Source organism: Scyliorhinus torazame, chromosome 3 (genome assembly GCF_047496885.1).
Source record: "Scyliorhinus torazame isolate Kashiwa2021f chromosome 3, sScyTor2.1, whole genome shotgun sequence".
NCBI classification, from domain to species: Eukaryota; Metazoa; Chordata; class Chondrichthyes; order Carcharhiniformes; family Scyliorhinidae; genus Scyliorhinus; species Scyliorhinus torazame.
In genome coordinates this window covers 101,109,645-101,127,487 of record NC_092709.1, presented here as the reverse complement: position 1 = coordinate 101,127,487, position 17,843 = coordinate 101,109,645, and the positions used below count along the sequence as shown (strand labels likewise).

The window sequence follows — 17,843 nt, the reverse complement described above, 5'->3', positions numbered from 1 at the left end:
GATCATAAGACACAATAGCCAAAAGGGGTAAAACAGTGCACAAATCACACTTCCCATAAGTGACTCAAAATGATCTTACTAACACAGGATACCACGATAAGGATAATAAACAACACAGGCAATCAGGCTCACATTTCAAACTCTCCCAACTGTCAAACGACAGCAATAATAAAAAGTCAACAATATGATCAACAGGGATTAACGATTAGGATTCTCAAAGAGTTGCAGGGGAAGTTGCAGGATAAGGACGTCTTCCATGTTGCACAAGGCGGCAAAGGGTAATGTACGATCAACGAGCACTCTCTAGGATTCCATTTATCGACACCTGAGACACCATCATTTACATCATGCTATTTCGCCGATCCCCAGGCGGTCCACATCCTAGGCCCTGCTGAGGAGAATGACTGCTTGGCCATTTCAATCGCTCATGACGAGCATCGAGAACAGGAAAAAATAGGACCAATGATTGGTGGACCCTACCAACCCCTGGCTTTTGTAGGCAAAATACGTTGTGCTCCATCGAATCTGATGCATCCAGCTTCCAAATCAAGATTACCGAAGCATGGCACCCAATTTGCGAACTCAATTGGGAATTTATCTCCCATCCCTCACCATGAACCGGCTTAGCGGGGCATCTGCCCGGCCCCATCTCCCAAGCACAGCAGGACAAATGATACACCATGTAGCAGGATTCCGACGACACAAAGACAGCCTCTAACCATGGAGTGCTCTTTGAGTGCAGGAACCCTTTCATGCTCCTCCACCGCTCTTCTGTTGGTACCCCACAATCCTCAAAACGAGCACCATTACCTGTACCGCAGAGCCAAAATTCTCAGGTCAAGGTAACATCTTCGATGGCAGCCATCGTCCATTGCACTCAGTGCCACCAAGGCAAGAGCCCATACAGCAGCAACTGCACCACTACCCAGCCGGGCCCCACCCCAGGCCACTCTGATGGCCCCCAAAAAATAAGCTATTTTATCTTTGCTCTGTCTTGCCGAATTGGGAACTTTCAAGGACATGGCACTAGCCACTTAGCACAAGAAGAAAAAAGTATAAAATGAGCATCAGGATGAAATGAAGGATTAAAAGACCAGCAGAGCCAGAGCTCATAAAAACACACATTAAGTGAACCCTCTTATTTTTCATTTTATGTAGCTTCAGGAGAGGCAACATGAGTCACCATCATTGAAACAGTTTCAGACTTTAGCACTAAGCTTTGATAAGACAAGAATAATTTGTATTCATACTGCACCTTCAATGTAGTAAAATGCCCCAAAGCACTACGCACGAGCATTACAAAAGCAACATTTGATGCCCACATCATGCAAGGAGATAGCAGGGCAGTCAGCCAAAATCTTGGTGAAAGGGGTGGGCTCTAAAGGACGTCTTAAAAGAGAATAATGATGGATTAATTGAAATCTGGGAAGACAGAATTAGTGGAGTGCTGATATCTCAGGGGAATGTGGGACTGAAAGCAATTACGGAGAGAGGAAGTGGTGTGGTCCCCTCTGCCTATGCGAGGTCATCACAAGGTCCAAGCTCCCACCCAAGGCCTGCCAGCTTGGTCAAGATGAGATCCTCGACTTGCCTTCATCCAGGCTTCATCGCAGCTTGCTTTCCATCCGGGATTCACTGCAGTCCCGCAGTGGCCATCGCTCCCGGTGAGGCTGCTGGGAAAAGGGGAGGTTCTGGCCATTTGGTTGGCTGGCAGCTCTGCGGTGGGGCTTCAGTGGACAGATGCCCCACCCTCATTGTAAAATTCAGTCTGAAGAGTGAGTTTTTTTTTTTTTTATAAATCGAGGCATGGCTCAACTAGAAACCAAGGTAGATGAGTAAGTAGGTGTGAAAAGTTATGAGTTAGGACTCCAGCAGCAGAGTTTGGATGAACTCAAGTTTATGGAGGATAGAGAGCAGATCATCAGCCCGCATTGGATTGGAATAGTAAAATTTAGTGGTAACAGAGGTATGACGTGGAACTGGTACCAAACAAGCTGAGGCAGTGATGGAATCATGAAATGCTGCAGAGATGAAAATGGACAATCTTCGGAATGGTGCAGACAGGATCAAACATAATACCAAGGTTGTGAACTGTCTGGCTCAGCCTCAGAGATGGAGTCGTGGCTAGGGACAGAAGTTTGTTCTTCGTACTGAAATCAATGACTTTGGTCTTCCCAATATTTAATTGGAGAAAATTGCAGCTCATCCAATATGCAATGTCAGACAAATAGCCTGACAATGTAAAGAGAGCGAGATGTTGAGAGAGGTAATGTGAAGTTGACCTGTTGCCAGCGTTCATGTGGAAATTGATGCTGTAGTTTTGGGTGATGCCGTCTCGGAGTAGATGGAGAATTATACAGTAGGCGTTTGGAGGACACCAGAGATAACAGTGTGGGAGTGAGCAGAGAAACCATTGCATGTGACTCAATGGCTACAACTAGTTAGATATTAGATTGAATGGAACCAGGCAAGTGCAGTTCCACTCAGCGGGATGATGGTGGAGAGGTGTTGGGAGGAAGATGGTGTGGTCAACCCGGTCAAAGGCAGCAGGCAGGTCTAGAAGGGATTATTTACCTTTGTCATGGTCACATAGGATATCATTTATGTCTTTGATATGAACTGTTGTGAAAACTTGATCAAGAACTTTCAAACATGGGAAAAATGGCATGGAATTAGAAGGTTAACAACATGTTCAAGGACTTTGAGAGGAAAGGGGGTAGTTTACATGACCAAATAGGTCAAGGGTTGCTTTTTGCGACAGGGGTGAGGACTGCAGATTTGAAAGAGAGGACAGAACTGGAGAGAAAGAACCATTAACAATAGCAGCTAGCATAGGAACCAGGAAGAGAAGTTGGATGGTCAGCTGTTTAGTGGGAATTGGATGAGGGAACTGGAGTTGGGTCTCAGAAACGATGAGCTCAGAGAAGGCATGAGGGAGATAGGCAAGATACCAGAAAACAATAAGAGTTCAGGATTAGGGCAGGGGGGAATACTAGAGGAAGATTGGCCTCGTGGGCTAGATAAAGGAATGGGAGTGGCAGAGGCAACTGATGGGATAGTCCCAATCTTAGCGACAAAGAGATCCATAAGCTCCTCTAAGCCGGAATCCTCCAGTCTTCGGGATTCTCTTTTCCTGCCGGCTGCGTACCCCCGCCCAGTGGGTTTCCCAGCGCTATGGTGTTGCTTCAATGGGAAGTCCCATTGACAAGTGGAGGGAAGAGAGAATCCCCCCACCAGCGAACAGCGTGCCGCTGAGAGACATGCAGCTGGAGGAAATGAAATGAAAATCGCTTATTGTCACAAAGAAGCTTCAAATGAAGGTGCTGTGAAAAGCCCCTAGTTGCCACATTCCGGCACCTGTTCGGGGAGGCTGGTACGGGAATTGAACAGTGCTGCTGGCCTGCCTTGGTCTGCTTTAAAAGCCAGCTTTTTAGCCCTGTGCTAAACCAGACCCAAACGGCGAATCCAACCCCTAATTCTTGTTCGAGGTGAGAGTGGAGCATCACGCCAACAGAGTATTCTATTGTCTCATTTCAGATGCTGATCAGTTTGCTGTACAGTTCAAAATTTTCTGTTCGGAATAGCTTAACATACTTGACTAGAACATGATGACCTGGTGTGTGCTAGGTTCTTCCTCTATATATGCCTGCTATCCATTGCTTTTAACACATTCTGTGTTTCACATAGGTCTTTTAGTTCTATGATTTCTCTCATTAGTCCTCCCAGTGAAACTCGCTGATATTACTTCTGCTTTTTAACCATTTCCTACTCTTCATCTAACACTTTACAGGTTACACATTTTATTTTCTGCTATGTGTTGGTCTGTTGTTGTATTTCTTCTCCCTTCCCCTTCTTTTTTTTTCCCATAAGCTGTTCACCTGTCCTAACTTCCAATTCTTAGGAATGAGGAATAACTGAAATATCTCATCTGCCCTCTCCACAGATGCTGCCAAACCTTTCCAATAACCTCTGTTTTTGCAACACTGAAAGAAGTAATGTCAGACAGATTTCAGAGCACCAGCTCGGATTGATTGATACTGACGTCTTCTAACCCCAGTAAAAAATATATAATCATGAAATTAGTTTAAACATTTGTCAACTTAGAACGCAGGCAATTGGCGTGCATCGTGGGCCGAAGGGCCTGTTCTGTATTTTTCTATGTTCTATGTGTTTGCATGTTGTCGCGATTGCAATTTTCCCCTGGAATAAAGGCTCCCAGCGGCATGAAAATAAAGAAAAACTTACATTTATATGATGTCTTTCACAAACACCGGACATCTTAACCAGCAATACTTTGGAAGTGTAATCACTGTAGTAATTTAGAAATTGCTGCAGCCAAATTGTGCGCAGCAAACTCCCACAACAATGTGATATTGTGCAGATAATCTGTTTGTGTGATGTTGTTTGAGAGATAAATATTGGCACTATCGTGCAAACAAATCAAATTTCCATGGGAGACAAACGAGAACAGAATTGGCATCCATTAAAATTATAAAGATTAACTTAACATTTAATACATGCACAATAATATTGAGCAGAAACGTCATTACCAGCCCACCCCCACACAGAGGTTAAAGTTTAGTGAAATGCAGTTACCCAGTAGCATAATACAACAGCATGTTTCACTAAGTGACCACAACTAATGGAACTGAGTTTCCAACTGGCAATAAATTTATAACAAGGTCTATGTGAGAATATCTAACTTGAGGTGTAATCGATCAGAACCCCAATGATTGGAAGAATCTACACCATCAATAATCCCTCTTCCAGTTCAGTCATAACCCTGATCTGCTCCCTTGTTCTATTTTTAAAGTAGGAAGTCTTACAACACCAGGTTAAAGTCCAACAGGTTTGTTTGGAATCACTAGCTTTCGGAGCATAGCTCCTTCATCAGGCTACGCTCCGAAAGCTAGTGATTCCAAACAAACCTGTTGGACTTTAACCTGGTGTTGTAAGACTTCTTACTGTGCCCACCCCAGTCCAATGCTGGCATCTCCATATCATGGCCATGGTCACCCAGGTCTAGATTCAGTTTGGGTTGGTTTAACAGAGTCACTTCTAGCAAAGTTCAAAAGCTGGCGAGGGCAAAAGGTGAGATTGATGTCCAAGGTGTCTACTACTGAAGAGAATTTATTGAAGACCAATGCCTCTGCATTATAATAAACAAGTGAAAAATAAATAGCTTATGTTTAAAGTATTGTATCTGGCTTACAGTTTAGAAAATTCCCGGCTGCCTGTTTAAACCAAATTATCTGGCCAAAAACAAGGCTGTCTGGTCCAAAACTGAATTTGTAACAAACATAGTTTGATTCCATTTAGCCCATTATATACATCTTTGGGATAATTCCAACTCAAATAATCTTCACTGCACATCTTCATGTTTTACTTTGCAAAAATAAATATACAATAAATACTGTAAACACATCAAGAAACAAATTGTTCAAATTGACCTTCATTGTACTGTAACAAATAATAATTTAAAACAGAGCCCAATTCAGCAGATTTTTTCTTTACTTAAAACTAGTTCCTGTGTGAAGGTATGGTACCAAACAATGCTACCAGTTACCACATTGCTTTCTCTGCTAACACGCTCTAAGGGATTAGTGGAAACCAGGAGAATAACAACATATTCCATACATCCACCTAATGCTTTCCAAATAGTCACTTTTTCCTTACCTAGAGCTGCGAGATGACTGGTCTGGTTTATTTCTATTGGAACGACCTGTAAACCACAAAAAAATAGAAATGGGTCATTTTGGATCATGTAATTTACACTTTTCAATTCAAACAGATTATTTTGTATGATGAACTGCGGGATACAGTATGCACACAAGTGGTTTAAAACCAAGAAATATCTTGTTAACTAGCCCATTCTTGTAGACGGTGTACCGTGAAAACCTATTACTGTCAGACTCAAGCATGACCGCTGGTTTACAACTTTACAAGAAATATCTGCAAATATTAAAATTTGATGATTTGCCCATTAGTATCTGGAAAATGGGTGAAATAGTTTTATCTCTCCCTTACCCGGCAGTTCACTCACTCACTGCCTCATGCAATGATGGGTCTTGTTTATATTTTCAATTATCAGCATAATGTAGATGATAATTATGACACTTCTATTTGTATCTTATTTGGGGTTTAAAAAAAAACTTTACTCAAATTAAGATGTGGAAATATACCGCATTTCGTTCTTTCCAGTTTATAGAGTATCCATAATACAAACATCAACTAACGCTGCAATAAGTTTGTGCTCAGTATATTCTTTTTTTTCTTTCTTCCTGTCCGCCTCACTCATGTATGTGCACACACAATGCTTTAAATAACAATCAGTAAAACATTTGGAAATTTGTCCTCCAGCTTCTCTACAAATAATTTTGAAACACAGTCACATAAGAGTTTATCATACAAAAGCATTCCACCATTTACAGCTTACAAGTTACAGATGCACCATGGGAAATAGTGCAAATGTGGACTCTACCTTCAACTAGTCACTGTTCTGAGCTTTAGGAGAGGCCTTCAACTGAAACCTTTGATGAAGGTTACGAAAGACAGAAACATTTCAATTGATAAACAATCAGGTTAATGCAAAACTGTATAATTGTTCAATTCTTTTGTTTGTGAAACTTTGATACTCAGAACATTGTACCGTATGACTTGTCCGATTCATCAACAGCTATGGTGAAATGTTTACCGATAGTTCTTCCATTATAAAATGCATACAGTATAAGTATATACTCAGAAAATTTCCAGCACAAAAATCCTCACAGGAACTGCACGTGACACCCAAAACATTTCTACAATATAGATCACTATGTTGACGCATCGATTGTGGAATATTATAGTGGCATTGTAGTGAATTCCAACCCTTTTCATTCATGATCTTCAGGTAATACAAAAACTAGTTATTGGAACAATGCCATTATGTATGGTTTATAACATGTATCATGTGCTGACTAGTTTAGTTTCAACTCAGAATATAAATTAATTAATTAAAGAAGAAATAACTTCCGCAATGACAATTTTTATGTAGAGACATAAATAAAATTAATAGTGAACAAACTGAAAAATCTCAGTAATTCCCACTGTCAATATACCAGTGATGTGATATAAAAAGCCAGTAATTAGGCTGGGAATCAGATTCCAGATGCAACTTAACCACCACATTGCGCCCGATGCGGATTTGGGAATGCCGGTTAAATAGCGGCAAAGGCCGAAATCGAGATGCGTGCTGGGTGCGAAGTGGTTTGCTGTCTAGCCAGCACGTCCAGATGGCGAGTTCCAGATCATGCCCAAAAATGCTGAGCATATCAATAACCCCAATTTGCATTAATTTTCATCTCATTAGGGAGATTGAAGTCGAATGGAATGGCCTCCCAGAACTAACCAGCACCGCAGCGAAAAATCACACAGCCGTCCTTTAGTACTCCTTTTTAAAAGCATGAAGCTGCACAATGGCTGCTGAGGGGAACTGAGGTGGTAAGAAGCCATTTCCATTTTCCGGAATGCAGCTCAACCCCCTCATTGGGGTTGGGCTTGAAAGGTGGCTGAAGCGTTCCAGGTCGGAGGTAGCCTCTGGGCCCGGTTTGGGGGGGGGGGGGGGGGGGGGGGGGCTTTTTTGTCCTCGAGGCCTTCAAGCAATATTTAAATGTTGTGGATACCCAGAACAGGGGCAACTATAACTGCTGCCTGACATCCTACCAATTCCAGGACAGAGTCCTGTTCTTGGTTATATGCTGACGGCCACTTTAACTCCCTTTGACTGTGAGCAGCCTCAAGCTTCATAGCTGAAGGCTATTGCTGATAAGGAATAGGCCTTGCTAGCTGTGAGAGCACTTCTGTGAGAGGGTGCGTTTGCTGCTTGCTCCTACTAGTAGCTGCAAATGCCTGGAGGCTGCTGTTGCTGTTTCCTTCCTTTCCTGTAGCCAGAAAGAAGAACAATTATTTATCAGTTGCCTGGGTCCTGGAACACCGGGCTCAGGGGGATGTAAGAGTTCAATAGGCAATCCAGTTTGAAGCAACCAGTGGGACCTGGTGCACGACATTGATCCAACTGGGCCACCTGGTGACATCATTGAAGAAATGCTTTCACAGATTGCTGATGCTTTTGTTGATGGCATGGTGAATGCTGCATTCAACTGGCACGCCACTGCGGGTTAAACACGCCGGAAGTCAAAGATATGCAACTGCACCTTGAGCGTCAGTGGACTATGTGGATATCAGGATTTAATTCGGGTGAGATTAGGCAGTGTAGGAGGGCATGCACAACTGCGGCTCCTGGACGGAGAATAGCACTGATACGTAGAACAAGTAACACATTGATGAACAGATCATTTCTGGACAGGATAACACATTCTCAGGCTTATCCTCCATTTCTGTTAGAAGAACTTGCGAGGTGTAATACCCTGTGTTTGGTTTTCTTGTGAAAATGAACTGCTATAGCTTTGTATTAGTACCAATATGGAACTGTGACATTTCTTGTTGTTTAATGGTTAGTTGATTTTCAAATCTTTGTTCTGTTGACTGCTTAATAAACTGCTTAAGATGTGCTGCAGGTCGAGCTTGCGGATTGCTCCTGCTGGTAGCTGCAAATGCCTGAAGTCCGTGAGTTTGTTTGTTTCTGCCTCAGTGGCCTGGCGCAAGGAAAGGGAGGATGTAAAATGACCAGCTGCCAGCACTGGAGAAGGGGTGCCTATTCTCTCTTCTGGTGTGCTCTGCATCAGTGTGACTTTCCACTGTAGAGAGTCTACTGCTAGGAGGTGCGGGAGGGGAAGAGAGAGGCGGATTGATCCGAATGCAACTGCAACTGCCTGGAGCCTATGTGTTTGTGATCCTGGAATGGTCCTCGAAGATGTCAGGGATTTCAGAGTGTCCCAGGATGTAGCGGTCATGTACACTCCCTGTGAAAGGTGCTTCCCATAGGACGAAGCCTAGCCTGTCAGCTCATCGCTTCCCCACCCCCATACGCCTCTTTCCTCACCCCCATTCCTCAAACCGCCTCTCCTTCTCCCCCCCCCCCCTATCTACCCTGTTCCATCCTTGTCAGCGGGACAATGTACAAGGCAGGAGAGTGATGTTAACTCACTGTGAGATCAGCTCTGGTGCTCCTCAGTTTCTGTCAAAGCCAGTCTCCTGTATTTCTGCTGACAGCGCACTCACACCCTCTGAATAGGGTCTACACATCGGGGGCATTTAATCTTGGAGCATTGTGCCGGGGGGGGGGGGGGGGGGGGGGGGGGCAATATTTGGGGCCTTTGTCTCTACAGATGATTTACCTCCTTCTGACCAGCCTAGTTATTATATGTCGATGACCTTTGTATAGCTGTCTTTGGAGTTGGGCTGTAGAATCCTCAGGGGGTTGTTAGTGGCTCCTCACAGATAATGTGGTGAGAGTTTTCAAAAAAATTGCCCAAGTATTATCTTTTGTTCAGGGGTCACAGGCAGACATAGGTTCAGCCATTTTAAAGGTCTTTGTTCACAGTTTTTAATTTTTAGAAATAGCAATGCACATATTTTATAAAAATATACAGTGTGAGGTCTTAGTGCCTCACCTATTATTGGTGAGATACTGGGGAGATATATACCATTAGAAGCACCATAATCTGCTTCAGTGTTCCTTGGCTGCAGAGATCAAACTTACTCAAGTCCTAAACTCAAACATTGTAGTTACTGAGCCTACAATAACTTTTTGGTCCAGAATCATTAGAGCTTTAAGTAATTCATAAGAGGCTGCCTGTCAGAAGTTAATCTGATGAGACAATTTGAAACCATGGTGATCTTTGATCTGGAAGCAGTATAGAATGGAAATGTTTAAAGTTCTTTAAAATGTCTGTGGAATCTGTTTTAAATAATATTTGAAAAGGATTTTTAAGTGTTTGCATCAAGTCTAAAGAAATCAATTATAAATTTCTTGGATTATCAGAAATACTGGTCCATATGACCTGGTGACCCTTGATTGGAGTCAGGACCAACAGAAAGGAAATTAATTCCAAACTCCATGCAGCCAGACACAAAGGAGAGCTACAGACAAAGGAGAGCTACAGCAAAGGGGGGAAGCAGAGAAGGTGTTTTTACAAGGAGCTGTATGCATGTAAAACAATTAACTAGGTCAAGAAGCTGAAGGCAGGGTTAGAGCAGGGATTGTGAATTGGAAACCGTTTGTGCTACTGAGTTTTATCGGAGCTGATCAGGCTGTTTAATAGAGTTATTAAAGGAGTCAGATAAAGGAGTCTCTGGATAATCTGTGTCATCAGGCCTGTCATGAACCTAGCTAAGGTGGTTCAACAGGTTTGCTGATCTTCTAACAACTGTCTCTGGGGCCCTCAGATAGAATACAGCTGCCAGTCAATGTGACTCAAGGGTCAAGTCGATTGAGTGGGAAAGTAAGAGATCTTGCGTGCCAGAGACAGATGTCTGCGGAGCCAATTTTTGCGGGGAGTGATGTGAGATGCACCTCGTATTTTCCCTGTATTGTCTATTTAAAGTTAAATGTACCCTTTTATTTGAAATATTATTTGCTCGTTATTTCATGTTTATGTTGTGTTGTGTTAAAAAATTACCAAATGTTGTGTTAAAAATGACCAAAAATGCAACCTTGCTGGTAATTTCTTCATGGGATGGGGGATAATTTGGTAAATCGGGTTATTTTGGTTTGCAGTAAAAGAGGCCAACGTACATTTTTATCTTTTTTTTTTGCAATTCTCATCTCTTCCAACAGTCCAATTATTAACAGATTTTGTAATCTGACGTTGTCCTTTATGGCAAGAAACGCTACCTTATCTGTATTCTCCGCTTGCTTAGGTCAAGAAGGGCTAATGCAAACTGGCTTGCAATCTTTTTGCTGGACTAAACACGGTTTTAAATTATGCTACCAAACCTTTTGAACTGGTAGGTATTTCATAGATTAAGGTTTTGGAGACTGAGGTAATAAGTGAAGTTATTGAAGGTTCAATGTGTACATCAAACAATGAGAACAGGTTACTTAACCTTCGAAATTTGGGGCTTGATCTTCTGCGCTCTCTGGTATGGAGCTCGGAGGTGGGAAGAGGATAAATAATGGAGGAGGATAGTGGCATACTGGAACCCCACCACCTTCCCAATGCTGCTAGCATCAGTTCTGGGTGGAAAAGCATGAGCCACTCAGCTGTCCTTGTTGTGAAGCCCACTACATCCTTCTCCACACGATTCTCACTCCGTAAAACTCCCCGATCCACATTGCTTACCTGGGTCGCTCAACGATCTTGGGAATCCAGTAGATGTTATATCCTACTGCAGGCACCTGCTCTCCTATGGTGCTGCTGAGCACAAGCTGCCAGCCTCTGAATGGCTGTAGCTTGAGGTAGACAAAACCTCTGCCCCAGTGTTATCAGGGGAAGGCCCGCTGCTGGCCTTGCCAATGTCTGTTTGGCTTACGGTTTGGCAGACATGCCCGAGAAGAGGCAGTCTGTGCCGCTCCCGGATCTCCAGCTGGCAGACAAGACCCCGACACCTCAACATGATTCCACTCTATGGGAGAAATTGTCCATTTGGGAGGCTAAGTGTTGAACTGTGTGCGGTTCGTATTCCCATTGGGGGTGCTAATTGCGGAGCAATTCAGGGCATGCTAATGGGCCAGCACTCTGTTGGCATGAATCCCGAGCAATTCCCAACCCAACGGGTGTTCTAACTGCTGGAGCCAGATTTAGCGCTAAAGAGCCTGGCAGGTGGAGCTGTTTTTCAGTGCTCCATTTATCACACACTCACTGCATCTATCAAAATGTCTCAGAGTAAAGATGACCCCCTCCCCCCCCCACACACGTCAGGAGTCCAAGGTGGATCCACATCTCCATGCCAGTGAGGAACGGATGGACATCCTCTTCCCCAGAATGAGCTGCAGATTCAAAGCCTGCCCTCCTGAACACTGCCAGGGAGGTGGTGGCAGAGGCAATCAGCGCTGTCTGCCTCACCAGCATGAGACAGCTGGTAATCTGGAGGATGGGGGTGACTAGTGAGCCCTCTGCCCGGAGAGGGGCAGAGAACCAGGGAGGGTTCCAAAGGCTACGGTGCAGGTGTCCCCTGGTTAGGGTGAGCTCTGCTGATCCCCTGCTTCCTCTGCAATGGGGCAGCTCTTATGAGGAGTGCCAACACCTGGTGGGCTCCTGATTGAGCTTGACCCTTGTTGATACAACTGGGGTATGGGGGGGTCCAGAGGGGTGGCCTGGGTGAGCTCCCAGATGACCAGGGGCCTTCTGACCATTTAAAGGAGACAGGCAGCACTCAGCAGTGTGAGCAGCCAGGAGCCTGTAAGGAGCACCAAAGGGGTGCGTTTAAAGGACAGACTGCAACAATGGCGGTCTGAGCCAGGCCACCGCGATCCAGAGGAGGACACCCCAAGTCCATGGACCTGGCACCAAGTCACTCCCGCTACTGCCCCCAGCCAGCACAGCCATCACCCAGCAAGCCTCGTAGTTTGCAATGGTGTTTTAGTAGCCTCTTGCTCCCCCTCCACAGCATTGGCGCCCAGTCCATGTTTGTCAAAACTTGGAATAATTCACACCCACAAGACTTTTGCCTGAGAGGGGCAGAGAGTCACGGAGGCCCAGAGCATACTGGGAGAATTTTAATTGCATACAAATGTTTGCATGCCGGCGCGGGACGTGAACCTTGTTATCGCTACCAACAAGGGAGCGGAGAGCATGCCGTCTGATTCGGCACCAGGCGCAGATCTTGATTTTGGCCGGAGGCTGGATTCTCTGTCGCAGTTTGCGTTTGCGGCGTCGCGAGCTGGAGAATTTCGCCATATATTTTTTTGATGTTGTTTGAATGTTACAATTAAATTTATGAACAGCTAATTAGATAGAAGCCTGGTCTCTTTTCAACCATTCGGTCCCAACACCGAGCCAGTCAGACAGACAGCTGGGAATTCTGAGGTAGATTGTTTCAATTCTCCCAAGAATCCCTCACTTGTACACTTTCCAATTCACAAATCAATAGTTTTCAGATCAAATCAAACAATTTGCATTCATATTTCCAAATAAAGATATCATACAAAATGTTAAAATGTCAAGTAAAAACAGGGCACTCTAGAAATAGATATCATATTGCATGGCATAGATAGATCAAGAACGCAGGTGGGTTTCTTGCAAAAGGAAACCAAGTGAGCCCCTTCAAAGGTTGACCAAACTAAAGGATGAAAAGTTGTGTAAAATATATCAACTACAACGCCAAATTCTTCATCATACAGAAGGTCCTTGGTTATGCAACCCTCTGCCTCCTGCAGACATGCTCAATATATGGAAGCTGACTATTTTTGATTTATGCTAACACACTTGCTGGAGCTCTGTCTTTTAGAGGACTGTTACATTTAGGATTTGGTCCTACCAGGTGGCATGCCAAATAAAGGCATGTCATATTTTTACAACTTTTAAAATATGAACTTTGCCCAGTATGGAATCTTTTGAAACGGACATTTCTTTTGCAGCACATGGTATCCATTTGAAAAGATGGCCACTGAAAGTCATCTGATCTGATGTGCAAACTTGAAAACGGCCATCCTCTCCCACAAGGACAAAAGGATGCATTCCAGACTAAGAGATGTCAATTCTTGTCAGTCCAAAGATGTGCAGGTTAGGTCGATTTGCCATGATAAATTGCCCTTTAGTGTCCAGGGATATGCCGGTTAGGTTATGGGGTTAAGGGGATAGGGTGGGCTGCGGAGTTACCTGGGTATGGTGCTCTTTCGGGGGTGCAGACTCAAATGGGCTGAAGGGCCTCTGTTTGCACTGTAGAGATTCTATGAACTACCCATATCCTGAGACCATCCAAAAGACATTCCTGAGTTGAATGCGTCTTTCTGAAACAAAGACAGCGATTTTTCTCAATCTTTCTCGGGATGAACATCTTCTAATAATAAACCAGATTGTGTGGCTAATGAACCTAGGACCAACACCATATTTGAAGAAGTAACTGAGAAACCACATGGTATGGCAGCTATGTTGGTCTCCCTTTTAATCTTTTAGCATTGCTGCAGAAAGACACAGCAGCAGCAAAAAGGATACTAATATCTCGGCTTTAGGAATTAGAGACTGTAACACCGCAAGGTCGCCAAAGCTGGTTACTTTTTGGCTCCACCAATACAACAAACTGACATCCTGCTAACAAGACTACAAGCAACTAACTTTGTGTTCTGCAAAGGGTCCAGCTTTTCGAGAGAATCTAGAAAGCCACTTTGGCATGTGGCCAGTGGCTACAGCAGCTTGGCAACAGGTGCCAACGTCAAAAACAGCAACCTGCAACTACACTGTTGTGTTGGGTGTTCTGATGCACAAATGATCCAACACGGCTGTAGATGGTACAACTGTTTTATTGTCTAATCAACGGTAACAACTAACTACTGGCTTGGGTACATGCTTCACCAGCTAACCTGTGGACTCAGCCCTATCACTATCTTAGTGAGGCACTCAGCACATGATCTACGTCTGAGTGGCGCGCTGTGAGCTCTGTGCTCTGAGCTATCTCCTGGTAGAATGAGCGGGAACTGTGGTGTTCCCTGTTTTATAGTGCGTGTGCTCCCACTGGTGATTGGCTGCGATGTTGTGTGTGTGCTGGTTGGTCCAACGGCCTGTCCATCAGTGTGTGTGTGATTGCACCATGATATGCTGATGTGGATATCATGACATACACTTGATAGCTTCACATGCAGCACTTGTGGTAGAACCTCTATCTCAAGGATTGGTCTTCACAGCATAAGTGCAACAAAGGAAAACACCCCAACTAAATGGATTGCTTGTTGTGCATCCATCTTTCACAGATGGAAGGATACCAACAGCCACAACAATGTCAAACAATAATGGGTTTGATGCTGACATGTCTATTATGTATTTCCATTTCTTGTTTTTTTTAAACTCTGAAATTCAGCATTTGTAGCTCTTACTTCATTTTGTTAGAATATGCAATTCTGAATAAAAGACAGTCAATTTGCAAACACTCTATAAATCAAATGAGTGTGTCAGTAAATCCGACTCAATGTTAATTGATAATGAAATCTAGCTTGGTGTCACAGGAGGCCCCTATTAATTGAAATTCAATGAGGCCAGCTACTAGTAACTTACATTTGAACTGTCGAGGTTAGATAGAATCTTTCTTAAACCCACTTCTCTCTATAATGTAACAGGAGTGGCTGAATTCAGAATTACTTCTATTGTCTAGCTATTGTGAAGGACATTGAGACACACTGGAATAGATTTCGAAACCAATGGATTTAAAAGTTGGGGGAGATTTTGAAAAGCAGCAGATTCATTATCAACTGGTCTAGATTACTGCCCAAAATCAAAGTCTATCCCTGTCATTCCACAATATAAACACGAAAGGCATATTCGGAATAGAAAATTAAAATCAATATTATAACTGGGTGGAAATTACAATGCTTGGAGGCTTAACTGATCATCACTTTTCCCCTGCTGTCACAGAATCATGTTGCTCAGGCCTTTTAACCATTATTCAGAAATTAATTACTATTTCATTTTAAACGTATTTAGTTAGCACTTGTTCAATTATCAAACAACCTAAATGTAAAAGCCATGGACAGACTGTGAAGACATTCCTCTATCTTGTTAATTCCTCCCACTGCAATTGGGACCCACTAAAAGAGCAGATTTCAATTATGTTATAAAAGTTCTGTTCATTTAAGGATCTTAATCACAAGCAATTTAAAATGATTTCTGAATGCAATTCACAATTTGTGACAAATAAACCAGTTTCCAGTAAATATTCCAATAATTTTACTAAGTAGGTGAACCAGACATGAAAGACCTTTGGTTTGATCCTCCACCTGATCAGATTGTGAACAAGGGACACCGTAATCGGTCTCAGCTTTCTGGGTTAGGCTCTCATTCCAATCACTGAAAAATGGCCCCTGCGGAAATGTATCTGGATGGAGACTGGGTGCACAGAATCAGCTGGTTAGCACTGCTGTCTCACGGCACTGAGGACCTGGGTTCAATCCCGGCCCCGGGTCATTGTCTGTGGAGCTTGCATTCTCCCTGTGTTTGCGTGGGTTTCACCCTCACAACCCAAAGGTGTGCAGGGTAGGTGGATTGGCCACGCTAAATTGCCCCTTAATTGGAAAAAAAGAATTGGAAATTCCAACTTTATTTTTAAAAAACGTATGTTCTCCCTGTAGAAATATCTTACTAACACTCAGTATCAGATAGATCACACAATTAACTGAGTTCATAGGCTCAAGCGCCCTGATATTTCAGGAGAGAAACCAGGAAGTAAAAGATTTCTGGCTATCCTGCTGAAATTAGGATGTCCTAAACATTTTCTGCAGGTCTTCTGCCTGACAGTCAGGTGAAAATTAGCCCCAACAGTAATAGTAATTCAGGAAGTTTCAACAAAGCTTAACAAAAAAATACATAGCACATAAATCATACTGGCCAGAATTCTTCGGGGCCTCAATCTCAAAGTTAAATTTAAGGCCGCCCACCCCACAGACATCGAGATTCCCATTCCCACCCCCCCTCCAGCGGACAATGGGCAAACACCCGACATACTATACACACAGCAAAATTATAAACTGATTTGCATGAACGAAAATGTGCAATTAGGTTTTAAGCTATTTTTTAGAACCGCAAATATTCCGAGGCATCTTCAGGTTGATAGGGACGAAGAGCACAGTTCTGTCTACACTTACACTCATCTTGGAATGCTCGGAATTGTTCCAAATTCTTCTTAACACATATTCTAGAACACAGCAACTGTTTAATTTTCTGTCCCACTCCTCTCCTGTAAGCAATGACTTCATACTGGGGTGTGGTTCCATAGTCCGCAATGCTCCTGGTGCTCCATCCAAGTGCTCAATATTCCTGTGCGAGTGATTGTGCCAGTGGAAGATTCGACAATGGAGAAGAGCAAACTAAAATCAAGTCTTGTTACTGGCCAACAATTTTTCATGCACATTCTCATTTTACACCACGAGTCATTATAGAATATTGCATTCCCACCATCAGTCCCTCACCCTGCCTCCAAAAAGGTTTGAAAAGTACCTGCCATGTGTACAGAGGCTGCATAGGGAGAACTTCCACACATAAATGCACATCAGAAAATGATATCAGAAAGGTGATATCCCACCCACTCTCGTCCCCCCCCCCACAGGATAAGAAGTCCCATAACAGCCAGGACGGAAGCGTGGCAGTAACCAGCCCCCAAAGAGATAGATATCATACAACAGGAGGAAGATGTTGCTAGCTGGAAGGTCAGGATAGATGAGATCACAGGACTGCATTTTGTCAAAGAAAATGTTGCCTCTGGGGTGTTAGTGAAGGTTTTGTATCAAGTAATGAGATGTTTGCTTTAGAATATCGTGGATGTCTCAGCTGATGTGGTGGAATTTGTCTCAGCTGAGTGCCCTCTTTGGAAACAGGATGCAAGCCGGTTGATGATGTCAAAACCAAGACAGTTTTTAAAAAAGATTTTCATGGGATATATGGGGTCACTGGCAAGGCCAGCATTTGTTGCCATCTCTAATTGCCCTTGAACAAAGTAACTTGTCACACTATTTTAGAGGACAGTGAAGAGTCAACAACATTGCAGTGGGTCTGGAGTCACATGTCGGACAGGCAAGGCAAGGATGGCAGATTTCCTTCCCTGAAGGATATTAGTGAACCAGATGGGTTTTTACAACAATAGTTTCATGGTCCCCATGACTGAAACTAGCTTTTCCATTCCACATTATTAATTGCCATGGTGGGAACTGAATCCTTGTTCCCAGAGCATTAGCCTGGATTACAAGTCCTGCGACAATACCACTAAACCATCGTGTGCCCAATTTTACTCAGTCTTATAGCTCACCTCATGCACAATGT

General features: G+C 43.5%; 1 protein-coding gene across 2 annotated transcripts in view; it reads right to left on the bottom strand.

The window, feature by feature from the left end:
• sh3d19 (SH3 domain containing 19) overlaps positions 1-17,843 on the bottom strand; it is a 342,707-nt gene that overhangs the window by 199,842 nt on the left and 125,022 nt on the right. For both annotated transcript variants that reach the window (XM_072496064.1, XM_072496063.1), the window contains exon 2: positions 5,677-5,722. In XM_072496064.1, the coding sequence (XP_072352165.1) occupies positions 5,677-5,722 (46 nt within the window). The remainder of the gene's footprint in view (positions 1-5,676; positions 5,723-17,843) is intronic.